This window comes from Ricinus communis, chromosome 1 (genome assembly GCF_019578655.1).
Source record: "Ricinus communis isolate WT05 ecotype wild-type chromosome 1, ASM1957865v1, whole genome shotgun sequence".
Taxonomy (NCBI): domain Eukaryota; kingdom Viridiplantae; phylum Streptophyta; class Magnoliopsida; order Malpighiales; family Euphorbiaceae; genus Ricinus; species Ricinus communis.
In genome coordinates this window covers 3,144,341-3,165,591 of record NC_063256.1, presented here as the reverse complement: position 1 = coordinate 3,165,591, position 21,251 = coordinate 3,144,341, and the positions used below count along the sequence as shown (strand labels likewise).

General features: G+C 36.0%; 5 protein-coding genes and 1 pseudogene across 6 annotated transcripts; 4 read left to right on the top strand and 2 right to left on the bottom strand.

Moving 5' to 3' along the window:
• The first annotated feature begins 1,814 nt into the window (after window positions 1-1,814).
• LOC8264592 (cytochrome P450 CYP749A22) lies at window positions 1,815-4,096 on the top strand. Its single transcript, XM_002511992.4, has 5 exons — window positions 1,815-2,203; window positions 2,294-2,517; window positions 2,594-2,826; window positions 2,914-3,289; window positions 3,370-4,096. Exons 1-5 carry the CDS (start codon window positions 1,915-1,917, stop codon window positions 3,796-3,798), a joined length of 1,551 nt encoding a protein of 516 aa, XP_002512038.2. The 5' UTR covers window positions 1,815-1,914; the 3' UTR covers window positions 3,799-4,096.
• Window positions 3,568-7,426, top strand: LOC8264591 (cytochrome P450 CYP749A22). 2 transcript variants are annotated; one of them, XM_048378752.1, is made up of 6 exons: window positions 3,568-3,704; window positions 5,270-5,477; window positions 5,576-5,799; window positions 5,872-6,107; window positions 6,228-6,606; window positions 6,692-7,426. In XM_048378752.1, the coding sequence occupies exons 2-6, from the start codon at window positions 5,315-5,317 to the stop codon at window positions 7,163-7,165; spliced, it is 1,476 nt and encodes a 491-aa protein (XP_048234709.1). In that variant the 5' UTR covers window positions 3,568-3,704; window positions 5,270-5,314; the 3' UTR covers window positions 7,166-7,426. The 2 variants fall into 2 exon arrangements, with proteins under 2 accessions (XP_048234709.1, XP_002512037.3); XM_002511991.4 differs by lacking the exon at window positions 3,568-3,704 and having other exon boundaries at window positions 5,139-5,477.
• Window positions 7,427-9,427: 2,001 nt separating this feature from the next.
• LOC112536746 lies at window positions 9,428-11,490 on the top strand (annotated as a pseudogene).
• A 602-nt stretch (window positions 11,491-12,092) lies between these two features.
• Window positions 12,093-15,017, bottom strand: LOC8264588 (the record flags this gene model as incomplete). The annotated part of the gene is made up of 4 exons (XM_025159603.2): window positions 12,093-12,545; window positions 12,861-13,010; window positions 13,122-13,235; window positions 13,401-15,017. Coding segments are annotated over 4 exons (2,028 nt in total), but the record flags the coding sequence as incomplete, so codon positions are not given.
• Window positions 15,018-17,298: 2,281 nt separating this feature from the next.
• On the top strand, window positions 17,299-19,159 carry LOC8264587 (pentatricopeptide repeat-containing protein At5g66520). Its single transcript, XM_002511987.4, has one exon. It carries the CDS (start codon window positions 17,490-17,492, stop codon window positions 18,795-18,797), a length of 1,308 nt encoding a protein of 435 aa, XP_002512033.3. The 5' UTR covers window positions 17,299-17,489; the 3' UTR covers window positions 18,798-19,159.
• Window positions 19,160-19,348: 189 nt separating this feature from the next.
• On the bottom strand, window positions 19,349-20,305 carry LOC8264586. Its single transcript, XM_015728581.3, has one exon. It carries the CDS (start codon window positions 19,867-19,869, stop codon window positions 19,510-19,512), a length of 360 nt encoding a protein of 119 aa, XP_015584067.1. The 5' UTR covers window positions 19,870-20,305; the 3' UTR covers window positions 19,349-19,509.
• Between the last annotated feature and the right edge of the window lie 946 nt (window positions 20,306-21,251).

Below are 21,251 nucleotides of genomic sequence, written 5' to 3'. Positions count from 1 at the left end.
CCAAACCGCCTATGCATCAACATACCTTGATTGACTGGACTGGTCGAGGCTAGACACTGAACCGAATTCGGGTCGGGTTGGCGGGTTGAACTGGTTCGGATCTGGGTCGGCCCATTGGTTGCTGTTGGGTCGGGCCGGGTCGCTAGAGCCAGGTCGAATGCAGGTAGCGGTGTCGGGTCGGGTTGAATTAAAAAGACCCGACCTCTAGCTGGATCCGACCCGTTGGACGTATCATAACCCTTAGGGTTAGACGCGTTCATTCCCACGCCGCCAAACCTTGTGTCTCCTCTCGTTTCTCCTCTTCTCGTCCTTTTCACGCCTGCCTCCATTTCTCTCTCACTCGCCTCTGCTGTGAGCCGACCGAAGGTGATGGTGGAGATGCCAGCAGCGCTCGTGGGTGTGACCTTGCTTCTTGCAGTGGTCACACCGCTCGACGCTGGCAGGCGTCCCCCTTTCTCAAGCTGTCTCTCGCGAGTGCGAAGTGAAGGCTCTGCCTTTTGTTTCTTAATTGTTTGTTGTCCCCATGGTGACGCGTCTAGTCTCCTCTTATTGAATGAGGGCTATGACAACATCGAGCCGGGGTAAGTTGCTAGACAGGAGGATTTGAGATCGAAATGCTTCGTAGCTCGAATAGAGCCCATCCAGGTATGTGTAGACTAAATCTTGCTCCCTCTCTTCCTTGGTTCTTCTGGATCAACTGTGGGTGGGAGATAACTCTGAAGTTCCTCCCACCGAGTCAGCACCTCGGTTGCGTAACTTGCGCTAGACCGAGTTTCTTGTGTAATTTGTGCTAACTCTTGTTTCAAATTGAAAATGTGGGCGTAACTTTGCTTCTGTTCATATAGATTTTTTTTTTTCCCACACTACCTGTGATGATGCCAGAAGCATACACAATCTGACAATCTGAGGCTCCATCGTGTTGGTAAGAAGAGACATGACCATATGGTCAATTGTCTGCCATTCTTTGATGGCCTCGATTTCCTCTTTCGATGGTTGGTTAGGATTGTTTATTGTTATCTTGCTTCGGGTTCCTGTGATGAACCCTAATTTCTTTTTGCCACTTAGGCTAATGTAAACGGCCCTTGACCATTCGAAGTAGTTCTGATTGCCCCTTAACACAGTGTTTATAAGTTTGGTAAGGTCACTGTGAGACATGATGAAACAAAAGAAAATTCTGATTTGTTAGGTAGATGATGACAGGATCAATCATGCTCTGATACCATATGAAAAAGATTGAGTTGTTGTTATTAATCTATGATGGAATATACAATTTGTATTCTGAGATTTTCATCACAATGTGTTGCTAATATATACATAAAGAAGAATAACGATAACTATGACTGATGTCCTTTCCTATATTCCTATGTCAACGTTCCATTCTTGATTAGGGTGAGGTAGAAGTGACATTTCTTCCTTAGAGAAGAAAAATTGCTCCTTTGCCCTAAATCTAGGTCTGTGATTGTGCAGCTTTAGACTATACAGATCTGAGACCTGCATCAATGGATATTGTCCTTTAGTCCCGTGGTTGTTTTCCAGGCTTATGTTTTCAACACTAATATTATGATTTTGACAGGATAACATATAAAAACTATTAGAATACCTTCAATTGCTCAAAAAAATGTAATCACTACCGATCCTTTTTTTAATAAACAATGTTTTGGTGGGTAATACTAATTAATTAATTATTAATTTATTCGTCGACTGGTGAACCTTGAGCACGTGTCAACGCACAAGAACACAATTTGAGAAAGTCTTAACAATAAATCTTCTTTTTAATAGTTAATCTGTTCCTGTAGCTATTTCAGATACATCCAAATCCTGGAATCTAGTTTATGTCCCCCGTTACAGCCTAAAGATGCTCAAGCCCTGTTTTACATTTAACTATTGCGGACTCTTTCGTTCAAAGAGAGAAAAATGGCTGAAATGGTGATGGGAACCCTGATCTTTTGCTTTCTGGGCTTTCTGTGTTCCTACTTTCTTTTGATTCTCAGCAAGTTCCTTTACAAAGAATGGTGGACTCCAGTTCGGATACAATCGCTGATGAGATCTCAAGGAATAAAAGGCCCTTCTTACAGATTCATCCATGGAAACACCAAAGACATAACAAACATGAGAAAGGAAACCATGGAAAATCCCATGGAATTGTCACATTTAATTCTCCCAAGAATTCAGCCTCATATATACTCTTGGATCAAGCTATATGGTATGATAAACTAAATCACTTTTTGGTTAAAATCTTAATGAATAATGAATTCTATGGAATTTTAATTCTTCTGTTGCATAAATTGTTAAGGGACGAACTTTCTTCTGTGGTACGGCGGACGAGCTCAGTTGGTTGTTACAGAACCTGAACTGGCTCAAGAAATACTGAATAGTAAAGAAGTAACATTTTACAAAGTTGGGTTCCAGGAGTACATCACGAAGCTATTAGGGGATGGGCTTGTATTAGCCTCAGGTGAAAAATGGATTAAGATGCGTAAACTCGCAAGTCGTGCTTTCCATTCAGAAAACTTGAAGGTAAGTTGTTGATCATGATTTCTGTTATTCTACAATTAATTTGTAAGTAAAATCCAAGATAATAGATCCCCCTTAGGGCATGGTTCCCGCAATGATAGCAAGTGCAGAGGTGATGCTTGAAGGATGGAGAAGCCATCCAGGGAAGGAGATTGATGCATTCCAAGAATTCAAAGTTCTAACATCAGAGATAATCTCCAGAACAGCTTTTGGAAGCAGCTATCTGGAAGGGGAAAAGATTTTTGAAATGTTAAAGAAGACGATCTCCATTATTGCGGGAAACCATTATAAAGTGAGAATTCCAGGAATTAAGTAAGTTTCCTGTGATCCTTCTTCTCCTATCATTGCAGAATTGTTCTGTCTTTAAAATCGCTGAACCCGTATATATTGTTGCTGAAGATTTTTCAAAACAACCTATGACGTTGAATTGGATAAACTCCAACAAGACATACGAGATACCATCATGGAAATGGTAAAGAAAAGAGAAGAAGCAGCAAAGATAAGTGAACAAGATAGCTTTGGACATGATTTTCTTGGATCGCTTATAAAGGCCTATAAGGATGAAGATAAGAATAAGAAGATATCTGTAGAAGACATGATTGATGAGTGTAAGAATTTTTACGTTGCTGGACAAGAAACAACTGCTAGCTCTCTCAGTTGGACTATTCTTCTTCTAGCAATTCACAGAGATTGGCAAGAGAAAGCAAGAAAAGAGGTCCTTGAACTATTTGGCCAGCAGAATCCAACAGCAGATGGGATTACAAGATTGAAGACTGTAAGTAAAATTATATGTTTGATTCTGTTATTATTCCCAAATTTGACTCCTAAAATTTTTTTCTAAATCTTCTTTTCTAGATGAGCATGATCATCAATGAATCTTTAAGGCTATATCCTCCTGTTCTTCATGTGAATAGAGAAGTCAAAAGAGAAGTCAAATTAGGAAAACTACTTATTCCAGCAAAGATGGAAACAAACGTTCCAGTACTAGCACTTCACACAGATAATAAAATATGGGGAGAAGATGCTCACCTTTACAGACCAGAAAGATTTGCAGAAGGGGTTGCTAAAGCTACAAACAATAACATCTCTTCATATATACCGTTTGGTTTAGGACCTCGAACTTGCGTGGGCTTGAACTTCGCCATTACAGAAAAGAAAATTGCTCTTTCGATGATTCTGCAGCGCTACAGGTTTACCTTGTCACCTACATACGTACATTCGCCAGTTCATATTCTTACAATGTGTCCACAATATGGAGTTCCTATAATTCTCGAGGCCTTGTGAGTTCTAAATTTTTTTCTGAAATAAGCTTTTTACAGGCTGCCTTAGATTGTTATAATTCATAAAAAAAAAAATTGGTCATGGGAGCCTAATATTGTATGCGATGGCTGCTGCCAAGATATTCCAAAACAATGAAAAATGCTTGTTGAGGCCAGCCTTTGAAGTACTAATATCTAGTCAAAGTTAGTAAAATGTATGTAATGGGGTTCCAAAGTTGGCAATGAGTCTAGTGACCACTAATGATATAACCTTTGTGAATGCCATATAAGCAAAATAAGGAACTTCAGTTTCGCTTTCTCCACTTTTGCCTCTGAAATTCCTATTGTGATTTTGAAATGTCTGATCTGGGTGTTGTGAAATAGAGAAAACGCTGACCATTTGTTTGGCTTGATGGAAGTGAGGAGAAAAGAAAAGAAATTGAGATTATTTCCTTTGTTTTTTACGCCATATAGAAAAGGATAAAAGAATGGGAAAATCACATTTCCTAAATACCTTTAGAAATCACCATATAGAAAAGTTACTTTTAGTTCCTTCTGATATGGATTTCTCTTGTTATATTTGGTGTACTTCTTGAAAAAAATACAATTTCACTTATGTGCAGGTTTCCAGTTATTCCGTACCTATAATATTAAGTAGGTATATATTTGCTTGATTGCTTTGCTATTTCATTCCACTTTCTCATTTTCTCTCGTTTCCTCTCATTTTCACTTCCTTATGTAAACATTTCAGACAATCTAATTTCTTTTTTCTCTAATTTTTCTGATCCCCCCTCACTTTCCTCCAGCCAAACATACTGTAAACAACCATTACATACCTTTTAATAACTTGACCAGACAACGCAACCCTGCTAATTAGAAAGCTGGATTCACAATCAAACTTCTATCTAACCAGCTTACTTAAACAACCCTACAAGCATAATTCCCAAAATTAAGCAAAAACAAAAGGCAATTATCTTCATCTCTGGAGTATTTTGGAAAAAAGAAATCTCACAAGCAATTATGTCTTAGTATCCAAAAATGGTTTCCATCCAGCCAGTGTATTAGGTAGATTACAGCACATAGTTTGCCTATTGTATTCAGCTGTGTATTATTTTTAGAAGCTAATGGTCTTCAATCATCAAAATTATAGAAAGAAAGAGAAGTGCATAAATAGATAACTTCATGCTAAGAGAAGCTGGAGCGCTACTAAATCTGTTCGATAACCACTATGGACATTATCAGCAGCAATAATTTTTGCATTAGTTAGATGGTCAATACAATACTTAATGCCATGTGAGTTGTTGGCTGCCTCTACAAGTACAGCCAAGAATCTAAAAGTTTTATTTTATTCACAATATCCTGTGAATTCTCGAACCCTTTTATAATAATTAAATCATTCAGTTGAAAAAAGAAGTAAATAGATTATGATGATGAAGAACCTCATAGTTTGCCTTGCTTCTTGTTTTTGCTTGTATTTCCTTCTAAACCTCATCAAGTTCTTGAGCAAGGTATGGTGGAATCCAATTTGCGTACAATCTTCCATGAGGTCACAAGGGATAAAAGGCCCTTCTTACAGATTCTTGCTTGGAAATACCAAAGAGATCACAAATATGAGAAGCAGAATCATGAATGGTCCGATGGAGTTATCGCATGAAATGCTCCCCAGAATCCAGCCTCACATTTATTACTGGATCAAGCTATATGGTACTCTTGGTGTACTATTTCAGAAATTACATTCTTGATTTCTAGTTTCTGTCTTCTGTCTTAATTCCATCTCTGAATTGTTATACATATGCGTGCAGGGACATATTTTCTGAACTGGTATGGTCCTAAAGCTCAATTAATCATCACTGAGCCTGAGTTGGTCCAAGAAGTGCTGAACAATAAGGAAGGAGCATTTGGAAAGAAACATATCCAAAATTATGCAGACAAACTCTTAGGGAATGGACTGTTTGCATCCCAAGGTGAAAAATGGTTAAAGATGCGTAAACTGGCAAATCAAGCTTTCCATGGAGAGAGCTTGAAAGTAAGCTCTGTTTTTTGTCTTTTACTTATTTTTGATGTTCTCTTATTTAAACCATAAATTCTTTCATGTTAGGGGATGGTACCAGCAATGGTTGCAAGTGTAGAGACAATGCTTCAGAGATGGAGACAGAATCAAGAAGGAAAGGAAATTGAGGTGTACCAAGAATTCAAAGTTTTAACTGCAGAAATAATTTCTAAGACAGCTTTTGGAAGCAATTACCTTGAAGGGAAGAACACATTTGACATGCTTGCAAGGATGGCTAACATAGTTGCTAGAAACAATTATAGAGTTGGAATTCCCGGGATTAAGTATACTTCCACGTTTTTTTACTGTTTACTATAATTGCAAGAATTTTAAGTCTGTAATTTGTTTATTGCATGTATTAGTTTCTAGCAATTTTAAGAGAGTAACAATTTCTGTTGTCGTAGAAAATTCCTGAAAACTCGGGATGATACTGCATCAGAGAAACTTGAACAAGGCATGCGAGACTCCATTATGAAGATCATAAAGAAAAGAGAGGAAGAGATGTTGATGGGAAAAAATGATGCTTATGGAAATGATTTTCTCGGATTACTTCTCAAGGCTCATCATGATAATGACAAGGCTAAGAAAATATCAGTAAATGACCTGATTGATGAGTGTAAGAGCTTTTATGTTGCTGGACATGAAACAACATCAAGCTCACTCACCTGGACTGTTCTTCTTCTAGCAATCCATCCAATCTGGCAAGAAAAGGCAAGGGAAGAGGTACTTGAATTATTTGGCAAGCAGAATCCGAGTCCAGATGGTATTCGAAGATTGAAAATTGTTAGTGAACCAAAGCATTATTCAAATTAATCAATTTGAGCTGAAACATATCACTTGGGCTCTAATAATTCCTTTCTCCTTGTAGATGAGCATGATTGTCAATGAATCGTTACGGCTTTACACTCCTGCTTTCAGTATCACAAGGGAAGTTCAGAAAGAAGTCAAATTGGGGAAGCTAGTTGTTCCAGAAAAGATGTCCGTATGTCTTCCAGTTCTTGCAGTTCACCACAACCCGCAAGTATGGGGAGAAGATGTTCACTTGTTCAAACCAGAAAGATTCATAGATGGGGTTGCCAAAGCAACTGAAAACAGCATTGGAGCGTTTCTTCCATTTGGTGGAGGGCCTCGAAGTTGCGTGGGCATGAATTTTGCAACTACAGAAATGAAAATTGTGCTCTCTATGATTCTGCAGCACTGCAGGTTTACTCTGTCACCTACTTATGTCCATTCACCGGTGGACATTCTGACCATACGCCCACAATATGGACTTCAGATTATGCTTGAGCATTGTAAATTAGAATTTGAAGATCATGGTTGCGTGCGCTTTAACCACAGATGAGAAGAGTGAAGTTCCAGATGCTAAGTATTAGTGGCTATCGTTGTCTGGAGGTGTGGGGATATCTAATGCTACTTTCTCACTTAGCGATATGTAAAAATATACCTCATAGCATAATAATTGCTTGCAACAAGAATAAGACTGCATCAAATTACTTTTATCTACAATGAGCTATCTACTGATATGCCAAGTCAAAATGACTCGAGCCGGTAAAGTGTAATGGCTCTAAATGAATGACTAGTCGAATAGACCCATGTGCAATAATCTTGAAACAAGTCTCTCTAGTACATCCTTGTTATATTTATCACAAAAGCCTCTTTGCATCTTTTCCTTTGAGCTAATGATATACCCAGAAGCGCTAAATTATCGTATCTGTATAAGAGAAAGGCTGCCTTGCCTTGTGAGCTCTTGCCACCATTGAATACGCCTTGTTGGCAGTAGGCAATGGATCCAACAGCAGAATCTGATTTCTCAGATTGTCATAAAGATCATCATCAAGCCCAATCAAAGAATTAACCTTGTTTGCACAATAAGCTCACCAAAAGCACCACATCTACCGTTAGGCAAAGCAAGTATATAACAGGTTCACCCCACAACTTGTTTTGTGTAATATAATGCAACAGAAGTATAACTACCTTGTGAAACTGAAGCAATTTCTTTATGGATTTGGGCTTACCAAATGTACCCTTTATCTTTTTCGACAATTCTTTTGCATAAGATACCATCGGATAACAAATGCTTAGAGATTGAGTGAAGAATCCACGAAGTAACCATCAGGTTACACTTTGTCGACTCTGAAATCATGAGTCTTTACATGGCATTGAATAGTTGCCACTAATAAACCCTATTCACCTTTGGCACTAAAGAAATTTCCATATATCTGCTCCAGGTGAGGTAACTATTAGTCCCTGTCAGTAAAACAAAGGATCGCCATTGATAATCTTCTTTGCAGTCCCTGCAATTTCACTACTCATCTTCGTTTTTCCTTCAATTGATCAAACAAACACAGCAAACTTCCCTTGAATTCTTGGATCAATCAAGAACTAACAGAACGAAGAATCACAAGACCCTAGAAGCGTCATAACAAACGAAGACGAAGAGTTTTACAAAGGAAATAACTGCAGAAAAAAAAATGCAGAACAATTGTATTATTGCTAAAATGGAAATTGAAGTGGATTAGCATTTATATACACGCGCCTCACTTGGTTTAGTGGGTGTATTTCAACTCAGTCCCTAATGTTTAATCATATTTCCGACTGCAGTCTCTATTTTTAAATATGTGTCACAAAAAATTCTTGGGCTTTAATTTTAGTAAGGCTAAAATTCTTTCTTATTTGCATCATGATGTGATATTATAATTAATCATTTGTTGAATTGCATTGTGAATTTTTTTCAATTATTTTTGGACAAAAATAAGCGAATATTAAAATATTCTTTATACAAAATAATGAATTTTTCATTTATTGAAGAATAATAGTACAATTTGAATAACAATAAAAATTTTAAAAATATTTGCAATTGGGTAGAGAAAAAGCTTATGTTACATCTTTTAAGTGGTTATTGAGGCTAAAAAATATATTCAAAATAAAAACTATTGATCCATGGTAAAGTATTCAATATCATATAAAAAAAGTCCCCTTTATTTCAGTTAATATAAATGGCTAATTGTATTAAGGAATAATCTAATCGGTGTCTCACTTGAATTAATGCTAATATGAAATAAATAATCTAATTGATATCATCATTTATAATAATTGAAGAAGTTTCAGAGCATGAGGTTTTTTCATCGCTACCCACTAATATTATTACAAATTTATGATCTTACCAGTGGATTTGTAATGCAAAGACAATGAAGGGTTGTTTAAAAGCCGCTGCGTTGAACTTGTCAATTGTGACAATCACTATGTTTGAGTGATGAAAACCCATATTCTAGAAATATTTGTTTGGTTCTGTGCTAATAAATTATATTATCCATACAATTAATATTCAGCCTGACTATTAGCAAACATACTGAAAAAATCATACCACATTGGCCTCGGAAAGTACAACTTTTCTATAAGATGCAAGCTTAAAACGACGAGGTCAAGCATTTAACTTGAATGTCCTTTTAGTTTTCTGTAGGCATCATTGCATGCATAAGATGACAATGTTAAATTTAGCACTATCCTCATCTTTCTTGCCTGCAGGCTGCAAATTTGAAGAATCTGAAGATTCCAGAACCCTTTAAATTGCATGGGCTAGTCTTTTTGATTGGGTAGTTTTGCAATGGGAACACTGATATTATATCTCTATCGTTCTCTGTGCTTGGTGTTTCTGATTATTCTTACCAAGTTTCTCTCTAAAGTGTGGTGGACTCCCATTCGTATTCGATCTTCCATGAGGTTACAATGAATCAGAGGTCCTCCTTACAGAATCCTCCGTGGAAATACCAAGGAAATCATGAGTAAGAGAAAAGAAGTCACGACAAGACCCATGGAATTGTCGCATCAAATTTTCCCTAGAGTTCTGCCTCACATTTATGCATGGACTAAAGTATATGGTAAAAGAGGAACTTATTCCGTTCGTTTGAAGTACATGGAAATAGTGCATGTTTCATTAACTGAAAACTTCTCTACAGGAAGGAATTTCCTTTGTTGTTATGGTACTCAAGCTCATATGGTGGTCACTGATCCTGAGCTGATTAAAGAGGTACTTAACAATAAAGAAAGAGAATACCCCAAAATACAGTTTGATCATTACATGAAGAAGCTATTAGAGGAAGGAACTGTCACAGCCAGAGGAGAAAAATGGGCTAAGCTACGAAAGTTTGGCAACCATGCAGAGTGCTTGAAGGTAATTAGTAATTTCCTGCTTTTGTTATTACATTTGCTGCTAAAATGCTTGTAAAATTATTGAATAGCTACTTGCAGAAATTTGAACAATCGAATTCATTGTCAGGCTATGATTCTCGCAATGATAACAAGTGTAGAAATAATGCTTGAAGGATGGAGAAAGCATAACGGAAAGGAGATTGAAGTATTCCAAAAATTTAAGGTTTTAGCCTCTGAAATAATATCCAGGACAGCTTTTTAAGCAATTACTTGGAAGGGGAGCAAATATTTGATAAGCTAACAAGATTTGCTCATCTTATTTTCAAAAACCCATATAAAATTAGAGTTCCTGGAGTAGGGTAAGTTTTCTGTCCTGTCCATCCCACCTTTAGTTGTCATTAATTATCAAATCCCGCCTTTAAATGCCATTAGTTATCATCTTCAAATTCAATGTTGCGGACAACTTCTGAAAACAAGTGATGATGTTGAATCAGAAAAACTGGAACAAGGAATACGAAATTCGATCTTTAACATGGTAAGGAAAAGAGAGGAGGCAGCGCTTATAGATCAAATGAAACAACACTATGGAAGCGATCTTCTTGGATTACTTGTAAAGGCTAGTCATGATACAGATGAAAAAGTGAAGTTATCAATCGATGATGTGATCGATGAATGCAAACCTTTCTAGGTTGGCGGTCATGAAACAACTGCATGCTCACTTGCCTGGACTGCTTCTCCTAGCAAGTCACACAGATTGGCAGGACAATGCAAGGAAGAAAGTGCTTGAATTATTTGGTAAAGAAAATCCAACTCCAGATGGTATCGCGAGATTGAAGATAGTAAGTTATCTGTAGTCGCAAATCAAATGTTTCATTCTATGCAGATTTCTGAAACTTAAATTTTGTTCTGTTCAACCATAGATGAGCATGGTTGTCAATGAAGCTCTAAGACTATATCCTCCTGTTGTTAACATGGGAAGACTAACCTAAAAGGAAGCTAAATTGGAGAATCTAACTCTTCCGCCAAAGGTTCAAGTCTTTAATCCCATTATCGCACTTCATCATAACCCGCGGATATGGGGGAGAAGATGCTTATCTTTTCAAACCAGAGAGATTCGCAGAAGGGGTGACTAAAGCTTCAAACAATAACATTGCTGCATTTTTACCATTTGGTATGGGACCTCGAAATTGTATCGGCTCAAACTTTGCAATTATACAAACAAAGGTAGCAATCTCAATGATTTTGCAGCACTACAAGTTCACTCTATCCTTCAGTTACGTCCATTCTCCAGTTCATCTTCTTACAATGACCCCGAAACAAGGAATTCCTGTCAATCTTCAGGCACTGTAAACCCAGTACCAAATTTGCCTAGGAAAATGTGAAGTATCTAACAGGTTCTCACAGAATAAGAGACTTTCTCTATAGCTTCCTTCATGAGCGCTCAGAATAGATATATTCTCTGTGCTAACAAACATCAGCTATGGTTTAATTTCAGTGACAATGTTCTTGATGACATAATTTGGCCAAAATCACCAGAGAAAATGACTATTTTATTTCAAAATGTCTCTAGGTATTAACTGAATTAATGGTATGGTCAACGATTAGTAGCCACAGAACCTGAAATGACTAAAAACAAATTGAACAATTTTAAAAATCCAGTATGAATCACCAAATTATCACTTGTAGATGAAGACAGCCTTTTGTGTGGATAAGTTACCAGCAAATTAAGGCCTAAACCGAGCAGCGGAGGAACAGATTACAGATAGGTTACTGTCAAAATGAGGTACAAATTATTAAATTAGTACGCGCTCAATGCACACCCTAAATTACTGTACATCAGAAATCCATCTCAAGAATTGGAAGCTGGTTTGGCCATATGATCAACAAATTTGCAATCTTACTGGCATGCAGAAATAGAATGCTAAACCTATGAAACAGATTATCTGAAAAACTCGCTTAAAGCACAGCATTCCCAATTGGTTCCTGAAAGAAATTGTATGCACCATCTTAATTTACAGAGGCGAAGTAGTCAAAGAGGATGAGCTGTCAATGAAGTTCTATCACTGGGCGGCATAAATGAAACATCAACTACTTAAAGAAATCAGAACACCCACCAAACCTCTTATAAATCATATTTGACTAAGATATTGCCATTTACAAATCTCAAAATCAAAACTACTTTTGTATAAAATAACCTCCGTTAGAAGCGGATTGAGAACTGTAGCACCTCCAAACTCATGATTTCTTTCTCCAACCCCCCCACAAAAACACCAACGGCTTTACAAATAAGATCCACCCACCTGGTGAGACAGCTAAAAAAAATTGCCCAGTGCTCGCCAACGTCTAAGATTTGATGTTGAAGCAATAGCCACAACATTTTCAACTAATATGTACAAAAAAATGGTATATGGACCTAATGTTAACATTCAATAACATGAAGTGGACAAAAACTTCTGCTTCATGCGAGAAATAAGCTTAAATTTTTCCTCAGCCTCGACCTGTTGACGGATGTCTGTTCTTGATGCTCGATCAGGATGAAATTTCAGCAAGGCTCGTTTATAAGCAGCATGTACCTACAGTGACCACCAACTATCATTAACAAGAAAAAAAAAAAAAAAAGAAGAAATGATGGAATCAATCAAATAAAGCTACAAATCTTAAATTATAAAACTTATAAGAACCATAGAAGAGAAATATAGTAAGCCGGTTAGCTTGATAGAGGCCATAGCTAAGCTCATAGTTAACAGTCACTGATAACATTATTTTAAATAAAAAAAGTCACATCACATTTCTTAAGCTTCAGAAGATCAAAAAAATATTGCAGCTATGAAACTGCAAGAAAATGGAACGCAACGCATTGCAGTCAACAGCAAGAAAATGAAACTGACCTCCTGCGACAGAGGATGGAATCCACCTCCCACCTGGATACCCAAGCCACGAAGTAATGAAGCCATATCAATGCATGCATTTTCCAATTGGTAAAGCTCCTTTCTGACCTCAGCACGAAGATTCTCTTTCATATTCAAATTTTCCTCATCCTAAATTTGGCATCAGTTGACCACAAAAGAGGAAAAAACACAATTAAATAAGTTACCCTAATTCTTGAACAATTCTAGTAATAGAAGACTAAGAAAATAAATTGATCCTACCTTCCTTTGTGTCTCTCTCACTTCTTCCACACGCTGCTTGAGCCGCTTCTCCAAAGCTAAAATCCGCAAACTTTCTGCTTTTTTTCTCTTCCGCAATCTCTTAGCCTCTTCTGCCTGAAGGGATAAAACAACCATTTAGATGAATGCACAAAACACAAGCATTTATGTACATGCTCCACAAATGTAGATACAAAGGTGCTTAGAAGGTTAAGGCATATTATATTTTTTTCAGAAAGCACAGTTATTACCAAGTAATCAAGGACTAATATCAGAACAAACCTGAAAATTTAGTTCTTTCTGCCTGGCTGCCCATTCTTCTTCAACTGCTCGCTTAAACTCATCAGTCTCCTTAAGCTTTTCTCGCTCATTGATAATATCTCTTTGAACAGGAGAAAGAGCATCTAGTGGATCCTTTCCATCACTAATTGAGAGGTTATAAAAGGAACTAGTAACTGGTTTTTGTCCTTCCGCATAACATGAACTTCCAGCAACTAATCTATCTTTCCTCTTTGAACCAACATTTTGACGCTGTGCCTCATTAGAGCAAGCATCGTAGATAGATGTCACTGGTGTAAAATTTTCATTTTTCTCCATGGAAACAACTCTACTGGGATTAATGCTATGCTTGCCCAAAAAAGCATCTTTGTTGTGAACATGAGATCCCTCATATTCAGAGTTTAAGTTAAGGTTTGGTTGAGAATTTGGAAAAGAACATCCTCCCGTTATACTTTGTTCACTATGCTGAACATGACTTCTTGTTTTAAGACACTGTTTAATATCCCTGTCACGAATCCATGATGAATGAGGTCCAAGAGGACCTTCCCTATTATTCTGAAATCTGGTTCCATATCCATTTTCAGTTTGACACTCATCAAACCAGAAATTAATATCTCCCATGCATCTTTCTCTTCCAAATTGAACATCAGCCTTCTTATGAGAACCGGTATTCTTTCTTAATTCTTGTTTCGACCTCCTAGAAAATGGTTCCTGCTGAACTTTCCAATAAGATTCTGCAAAAGGATATTCCATCCCAGGGCTCAAAGAACCACCTACAAACCCATCTCTCGTAGCAGTAAAATTAGATGAATTCGCATCATGAGAATTTACATTGTTTGAACTGGAGTCTATCTTTTGTCTAGTGCTATTTTCTACTCTAACATTTGGATGAGCATCACTGTGAGAACTGCAGGGACTTGCCTTATCCTGCGGACTAAGTGGACCCTTATAATCAGTATTCAGTTTTCTCTTTTGAAAAGCTTTTACCCACTGTTCATGAAGCTCTCTGCAAGAAATTTCCACAACTTCACAATCAGAGGAATCACTCTTGGATGAACCACTCTCAGTCTCAGACTCAAAATTTAAACCATAACGATTCCTAGAAGAAGAATCCTTGTTATAGGTTTTATTGCACTTTGATAACTTAAATGCAGGTCTTTTCTCAAAAACAACCTGACAATCATCAACATCTGCATCTTCAGATTTCCGCATAAAATCAGAGGCAGGACTAGTTTTATTTGAGAAATCCATATAATCACTATCCAAGCCAACATTCTCGTCCACATTGACTTCATGATTATCCACATAATCACAAATTTCATCATCATCAAGGCTTATGATACACGGAATTGGAAAGCTCTCGCCATCTTTGTGTACACTTGAACCACAAAATTTCTGCCGCAAAGGCTCAGGCACATCAATTGTAATAACATCATCAAAGCCATCACTATCAAGATCAATGATAACAACATTATCAAGATTCCCTTGCATTTTGCAACTCGCTATTGCTTCCTTCACAGAGAAACTTCTAAGCTTACAATTACCCCTGATGCTCCACCTCCTCCCATTTAAATCTGACCACCGCAAATTATATTTAGTATATCGAATCAGTATAGCCAATCATAAATTACATATACGCAAATCTAAATCAGACAATTCCCCAAAGAAGCTTTAAAAACAACCTCAAGAAGCCCTATAGAAATACCTAAAGAATATAATCCATTACTTATAATTCAATTTGACACCCAAAATATACAACATTTTAACGAAAATTATATAAGTGGAGAATTTACCATTTAAAAAAACCGTCTCGGTCTTTGAAAACGAACCGATTAATTATGATTGAGGACAAAAAAGAGAGAAGATGGAACTGAGAGGTTTTTTTTTTTTCTTGAGCATTTAGGGTTTTGAAAATTGGAATTGAAAGATTTTTGGTACCATAAGTAAGCGCCTTCTCTTTTAGAACAAAACCTGAAAGAAGAAGGCAAAAAGGAGAAACGTAATCGTTTTTCTTCTGGTGAGCTTGCTCCGCACGATGTCGGTACTCGGATACATTCAGTGGTTATCTGTTAGGAAACATAGTTACTGACGTATCCAAGACGCGGAATAATTTAGTCTGATTGGTCCGTCATTAGCTTTCAGTGACAAACAACTCCTGCTATTTGTTTTCAACGTGAGCCAACGTGTAGGGCTTTTTCATTTGTGAGGGACTCGACATCTACTTGATTGAATCAACGTTTAACGTTAGTTAAATTCGAGTTATACGATACTTTAACTAATGAATTTAAGGATAATTACTATTTTACCATTATTTTTCAATATTATACAAATTATTTTTAACATTTAAAAATTATATTTTTTCATTCTTTTATTTTATAATTATATACTAAATACATTTTACGTGAAAATTTCTATTAAGCAATCATTAACTAAAATTGATTTTATATTATTTACCTATGATATCTAGTGTAATATATAAATTGTCCATTATAATTTATTTATTTATTATACTAGAGTTCTTTTATCTAATTTTGTATTAAAATTAATTTTAATCTATACAAAAATAATTAATTAATATTATTTAATTATTTTAATTTCTAACTTGATTAAATAAATTTTAGTAGAATTTAAATATTTTTTAAAAAAATATATTTATTAAAATATTAAAAACTCATATAATTTAATTTTAAATTATTAAAATAAGATAGATAGATATTATTTTTATTATTAATTTTATTATACTCGACATATAATTTTAATAAAAAGATTGAGGATCAAATTATATTCTTTTATCAATTCAGCTTTTTAATCGCATTGACTTTCAAAGTACAAAGAAATGTTAATATCATAAATAAAATATATGAAGTAATTTGTATATTATATAGAAAATTATGGAGTAAATAAACAAATCTAATTAACGATTCTTTAACGAAAATTTGGATGGAATAGAATTTTAGTATAAAATTACAAAATAAAAGGATAAAAAGCTATATGAAAATATAATATTTCTTGTAAATTTTGATATATCTGTTAAAATATTAAAGTATTAGTTTTTTTTAATGAATACATATAGGAAATATTGATAAAAACACGGTGATACGATTGTTCCTTGTTGTTTGTCATATTTGTATGCAGCCCTGAGGTTTAAAAAATATATTACATCCTCCCTTAATATTGTAACAAATCACCCATTTGCTAGCTTTTCCATTAACAACGGTTAATTTAAGCTGAAATACTAAATCTACAATCATGTCCCTCAATTTTCTCTTCGTCATTTTGTCGAACAGTGCATATTCGCAATTTCCTCCTCAAGATCACCCATACCTTTTGCTGTGCAAGCTTAGGAAGTTTATATGGACCACGTAAAACAAGAACTGGGTCGCAATTGGAATCAGGAACTCTAGTTTTGGTATCAACTGATGATAGTATGATCTTAAACTACAAGCACAACAGCAATAATATCAAGAGCATTAAAGATGGGTTTGGCGTTGAAATTGACAAATTCAATGATTACTTCCCTTTCTACTCTGGTAATGATTATAAATGAAAATGTTTAGCAACAAAACTACCAAATTGTGCCTTCTTTGGTCATTGCAATGTTTTACATTGTTGTCAATTGAGCCCTTTTCTTGTCAGTATCAATATCCCATTTCGACCAAAATGCAAAGTGTGGTAAGGGTAGATCTATCATTTCCCTTCAGATTTAACAAAGAGCTAACTGAAAAAGGCAATGAATAGGATTCTCGTATAATATTACAGGGCAAGGGAGGGCGTAATATATATATATATTTAAAACCCGAGGATGCATTAGTACAAATTAACAAACAGAAAGGGGGAAAATAGTAATTTTCCAAAAATATGAGAGTTACTGTTGCATTTTCTCTTCTATATTATAATAGTACAAACTAATTCAGGTACATAATGATCTTGTATTAAACCTTTGATGTTGCCAACTAAATTCAAATATGCACTTTCTTGGAGGCAAGAATATCAAAAATCTAAAACTAGTATGCAATATGGCTGCTGGCTACTGCTGCTTACCGGTTCTAACCACCACCTTGTTTCAACAGTAATGGAGCAAAATACAAAGCCATGCTACTTTCTCCTTTGCAATTTTTCGAACCCACAAAATACCCAATTTCTTATTTCATCACAAAACGTTTTTACAAATGGATTTCTTCAGCCATCAAGAGTGCCGCCTCTCCACACATTGCATTAGACCTCTACTCTCTAATGCACCGTCATTCAGTCCCTTTTGATAGCTTTTCAGTTCTCTATACTCTCAAATCATGTTCTCGTTTGCAAAACCTCAATGTTATTCGTCATTTGCACTCTCATATTATCAAACTGGGTTTCAATACTCATGTTTATGTTGCCACTTCTCTGCTCCATTCTTATGTTGTTACGTCCTTTAGCGATGCGTGTCTTCTGTTCGCTGAAATGCCTGAGAGAAATACTATTACATGGAATACGATGATTACTGGGTATTCGAGGTCAGGGAATATTGATAAAGCACGTGCCTTTTTTGAGGAAATGCCATTGAGGGATGTGGGTTCCTGGTCTGCTATGATCACGGCTTATATTAACCATGGCCGGTGGGATAGAGGGTTATTGCTCTTTCGAGAAATGATGACGAATAGTGAGCTAAAACCGGACCAAGTGACTGTTGGAACTGTTTTATCCGGGTGCACTCACATGGGTTTTCTTGGATTATTGGTTGGGAAATCGGCTCATGGATTTATTATGAAGAATAGGTGGGAGTTGAATGTGGAAATTGGCACGGTTCTTGTTGATATGTATGCCAAATGTGGATACTTGAAGAATGCTATCCGAGTTTTTGATTTAATGAAAGAAAGAAATGTCATGACTTGGACTGCATTGATATGTGGGGCAGCACAACATGGCTATAGTGAAGAAACATTATCATTATTTAACATGATGCAAGAGGCAAAAATTAGACCTAATGAGCTGACTTTTACTGGTATTCTTAATGTGTGTGCTCATTCAGGGTTGGTTGAAGAAGGGAAAAAGTATTTCAGGATGATTGAAGAGTATGGTTTGGAGCGTAGAATTCAGCATTATGGATGCATGGTTGATCTGTTTGGAAAAGCAGGGTTACTAGACGAGGCATATAATGTTATTAAGACAATGAAAGTTGAAAATAATGTTGTCATTTGGGGCTCATTTTTGTCGGCCTGCAAGGAGCATAAGAAATTTGATATGGCTGAGAGAGTGATTGAACAGGTCTTGAAGGTAATAAAGCCAGAGAATGATGGAGGTATTTATACCCTTGTATGTGATTTGTATACTTCAAATGAGAAATGGGATGATGCCGAAAGGGTGAGGAAATTAATGCTCAACCAAAATGTGAGAAAAGCCAGAGGTTCTAGTTTTATCTGAAGTGGATTATTTAATTGATAATTCTTCAGCTCCTAGTAGGTTTAGATGTTGCTTGTCACTCGTTGCTAATCACATATACATGGGTATCAACAGCTTTGGTTCGTTCAAGTCTTCGGATCCTTTGTATAACAAAAATTAATAAAATGAAGATCTATGTATCACAGCAAGAATGAAGGAAGAAGAAACTTAGACTGCTTATGCCCTGTTTCGGTGGTTAAAGGCTTTAAATGTTTTTAATGGTTTTCCTTTCTTTTCTTTTAATGGTACAAATAGTTGCTGCTCTGAAATCAGTTTCAAAGGTTAATGAAATCATATAAATATTTGTACGAGATTTTCCTTTAGAATCAATATGCAATTATGTATTCTATTTCTTTTTTTCTTTTCCTAATTACAGTTTCTTTTGGAAAAGAATGTAATGAAACACTATGGGGTCCATTCTCTTGGCCATTCATTTTGAATCATATTACGTTTTCCGTAAATGACTTGCTGAAAAACTAATTGCAGTGTGGAAAGAAAGAGCAAGAAGAAGGATAAGAGAAAAAGAAAGAAAGAAGGAAAAAAAGCATCGGCACTTTCACAGACAATTGAAAAAAAAAAAAGAAAAAAAAGGAACATAGAAGCAAATCCACTCAATGTACAAAGCCAGTGGCCCTATCATACAGCAAATAAAAATAATAATCAGAAACACCATGGACAAAGAGGTTATAAGAATTCAATGAGATTTTGCAGTATTCCCTTGAAGGTAGGCAGACTGAAGCAAAGAAGGGGAAACGAGAGGAGAAAGTAGAGGAATAGGGTCTTTGCTGTGGTAGAATGAATTAAACGAAGATGCTTCTTCCATTGATGTTGATGTTGATGTTGATGTTGATGAAGTGATGCTGCACCCAATTGCCTGAGGTGAAATCTGGCTTTCAAGAACCGCATTTGGCTTAATCTGCAAAGGAGAAGGAGCTCGCCTTTGCAACCTGCTCAATGCTTTCCTGTATTCAAATTCTTCCTTGTGAATACAAGTTTGGAAACCAGGAAAACCAACCCCAGAATCATCCATCCTAATCTCTTTAGATCTGCTCATGTATCCTCCTCCTTTCTACACTTATCTTATCTTGGGGAGTAATCTAAGCATTTGATGTATGGTAAAAAATTTATAAACAAAGAATCATCCAAAACATTCATGATAGATGGATAGATAAGATATTGTTAGCCTCTACACATTATCCATCCTCCCATGAACTGATGTGGGATCTTATTAAAAGAGTGGCACGACCTACGAGGTTCGTGCACTCGGCCGACCCAATATTACTACTATATTTAACAAATTCAACCGCTAGGTCTTGTCTGGTTCATTTCTTTAAGAACGATAAGCACCACCATAAACTGAATTAAGTACTCCAGTGGTATAGCTCATCTTACATAGACTATTTTTTATTTTTTTTTCTTTCGAATTTATTTAAAAAAAAAAAAAAAGATGATAGTGATAAAGTAAAAGTAGAAGACTTAGGTTAGGGATTCGTCATGTGAGGCTGAGTCAGTTTGTGTCTTTGCAAGAAACCTGCTGAATCCCCATATCATCCTTCATGTGAGGCAGGAATCAGCGCACGCACATTTAAAAGCTCAAGGTTTTGTTTTCAGTGATTGGAGGAACTCCCACAACTGCACATGCACAAATAAAACAGAGTTCAAAAGAGTGCCCTGTTTCAAGATAAATGTCTTGATTTGTCCTGCATGCCTTCTAAATCACATAACTAAATATTTTGGCATTATAAATCACCATTATCTCACATAACACTCCTGAATGGGTCGTCTTGATCGACTTGGACTGGAGCATTCAAGTATTTTTGTTTATATCACAAAACAACTACACTGGACTTCTTTAGTTATATGGTAAAAACATTTGATTGTCTTTTTGCGAGTTAATATTTAAAAAAATTGTTATGGTGTGTGTGTGTGTTCGATGCACGTCCTTCAATTATTTCTTTATTTCTGAATTGTGTTTTTTTCTGTGAAAGATTCATGTGCGTACATGGAATCAGTTAATTGAATGCTTTAGGAAAATGATCAGGAGATGCACAGCAATTAGCAAGTGGAATATGCTGAATTAAGGAATATCCTCTATCTACAAATATTATTCATATTTTTTTGTAAATATTATTTTTATTTACTTTAATAGAAATGTCCATAATTTTCTTAAATGTATTGTTTTCTAGGATAAAAGCATGGACAAATTTCAAGACATACTTTTGTTAGCATTTGGATTTGAACGAATCCAATATGAACAGGAAATCAAGAGATTTGAAATAAATGGTTAATCGAAATTATCTTTTGGGTTCACATAAATCCAAATCCAAACAGGACCCTTTCCTTCAGGTGGCATCACATCAAGAGAGTGATGCGTGACACGTGGCTGTACCCTGCAAGATTATGACACACCATCCATTAAATGATGATAGTGCCATG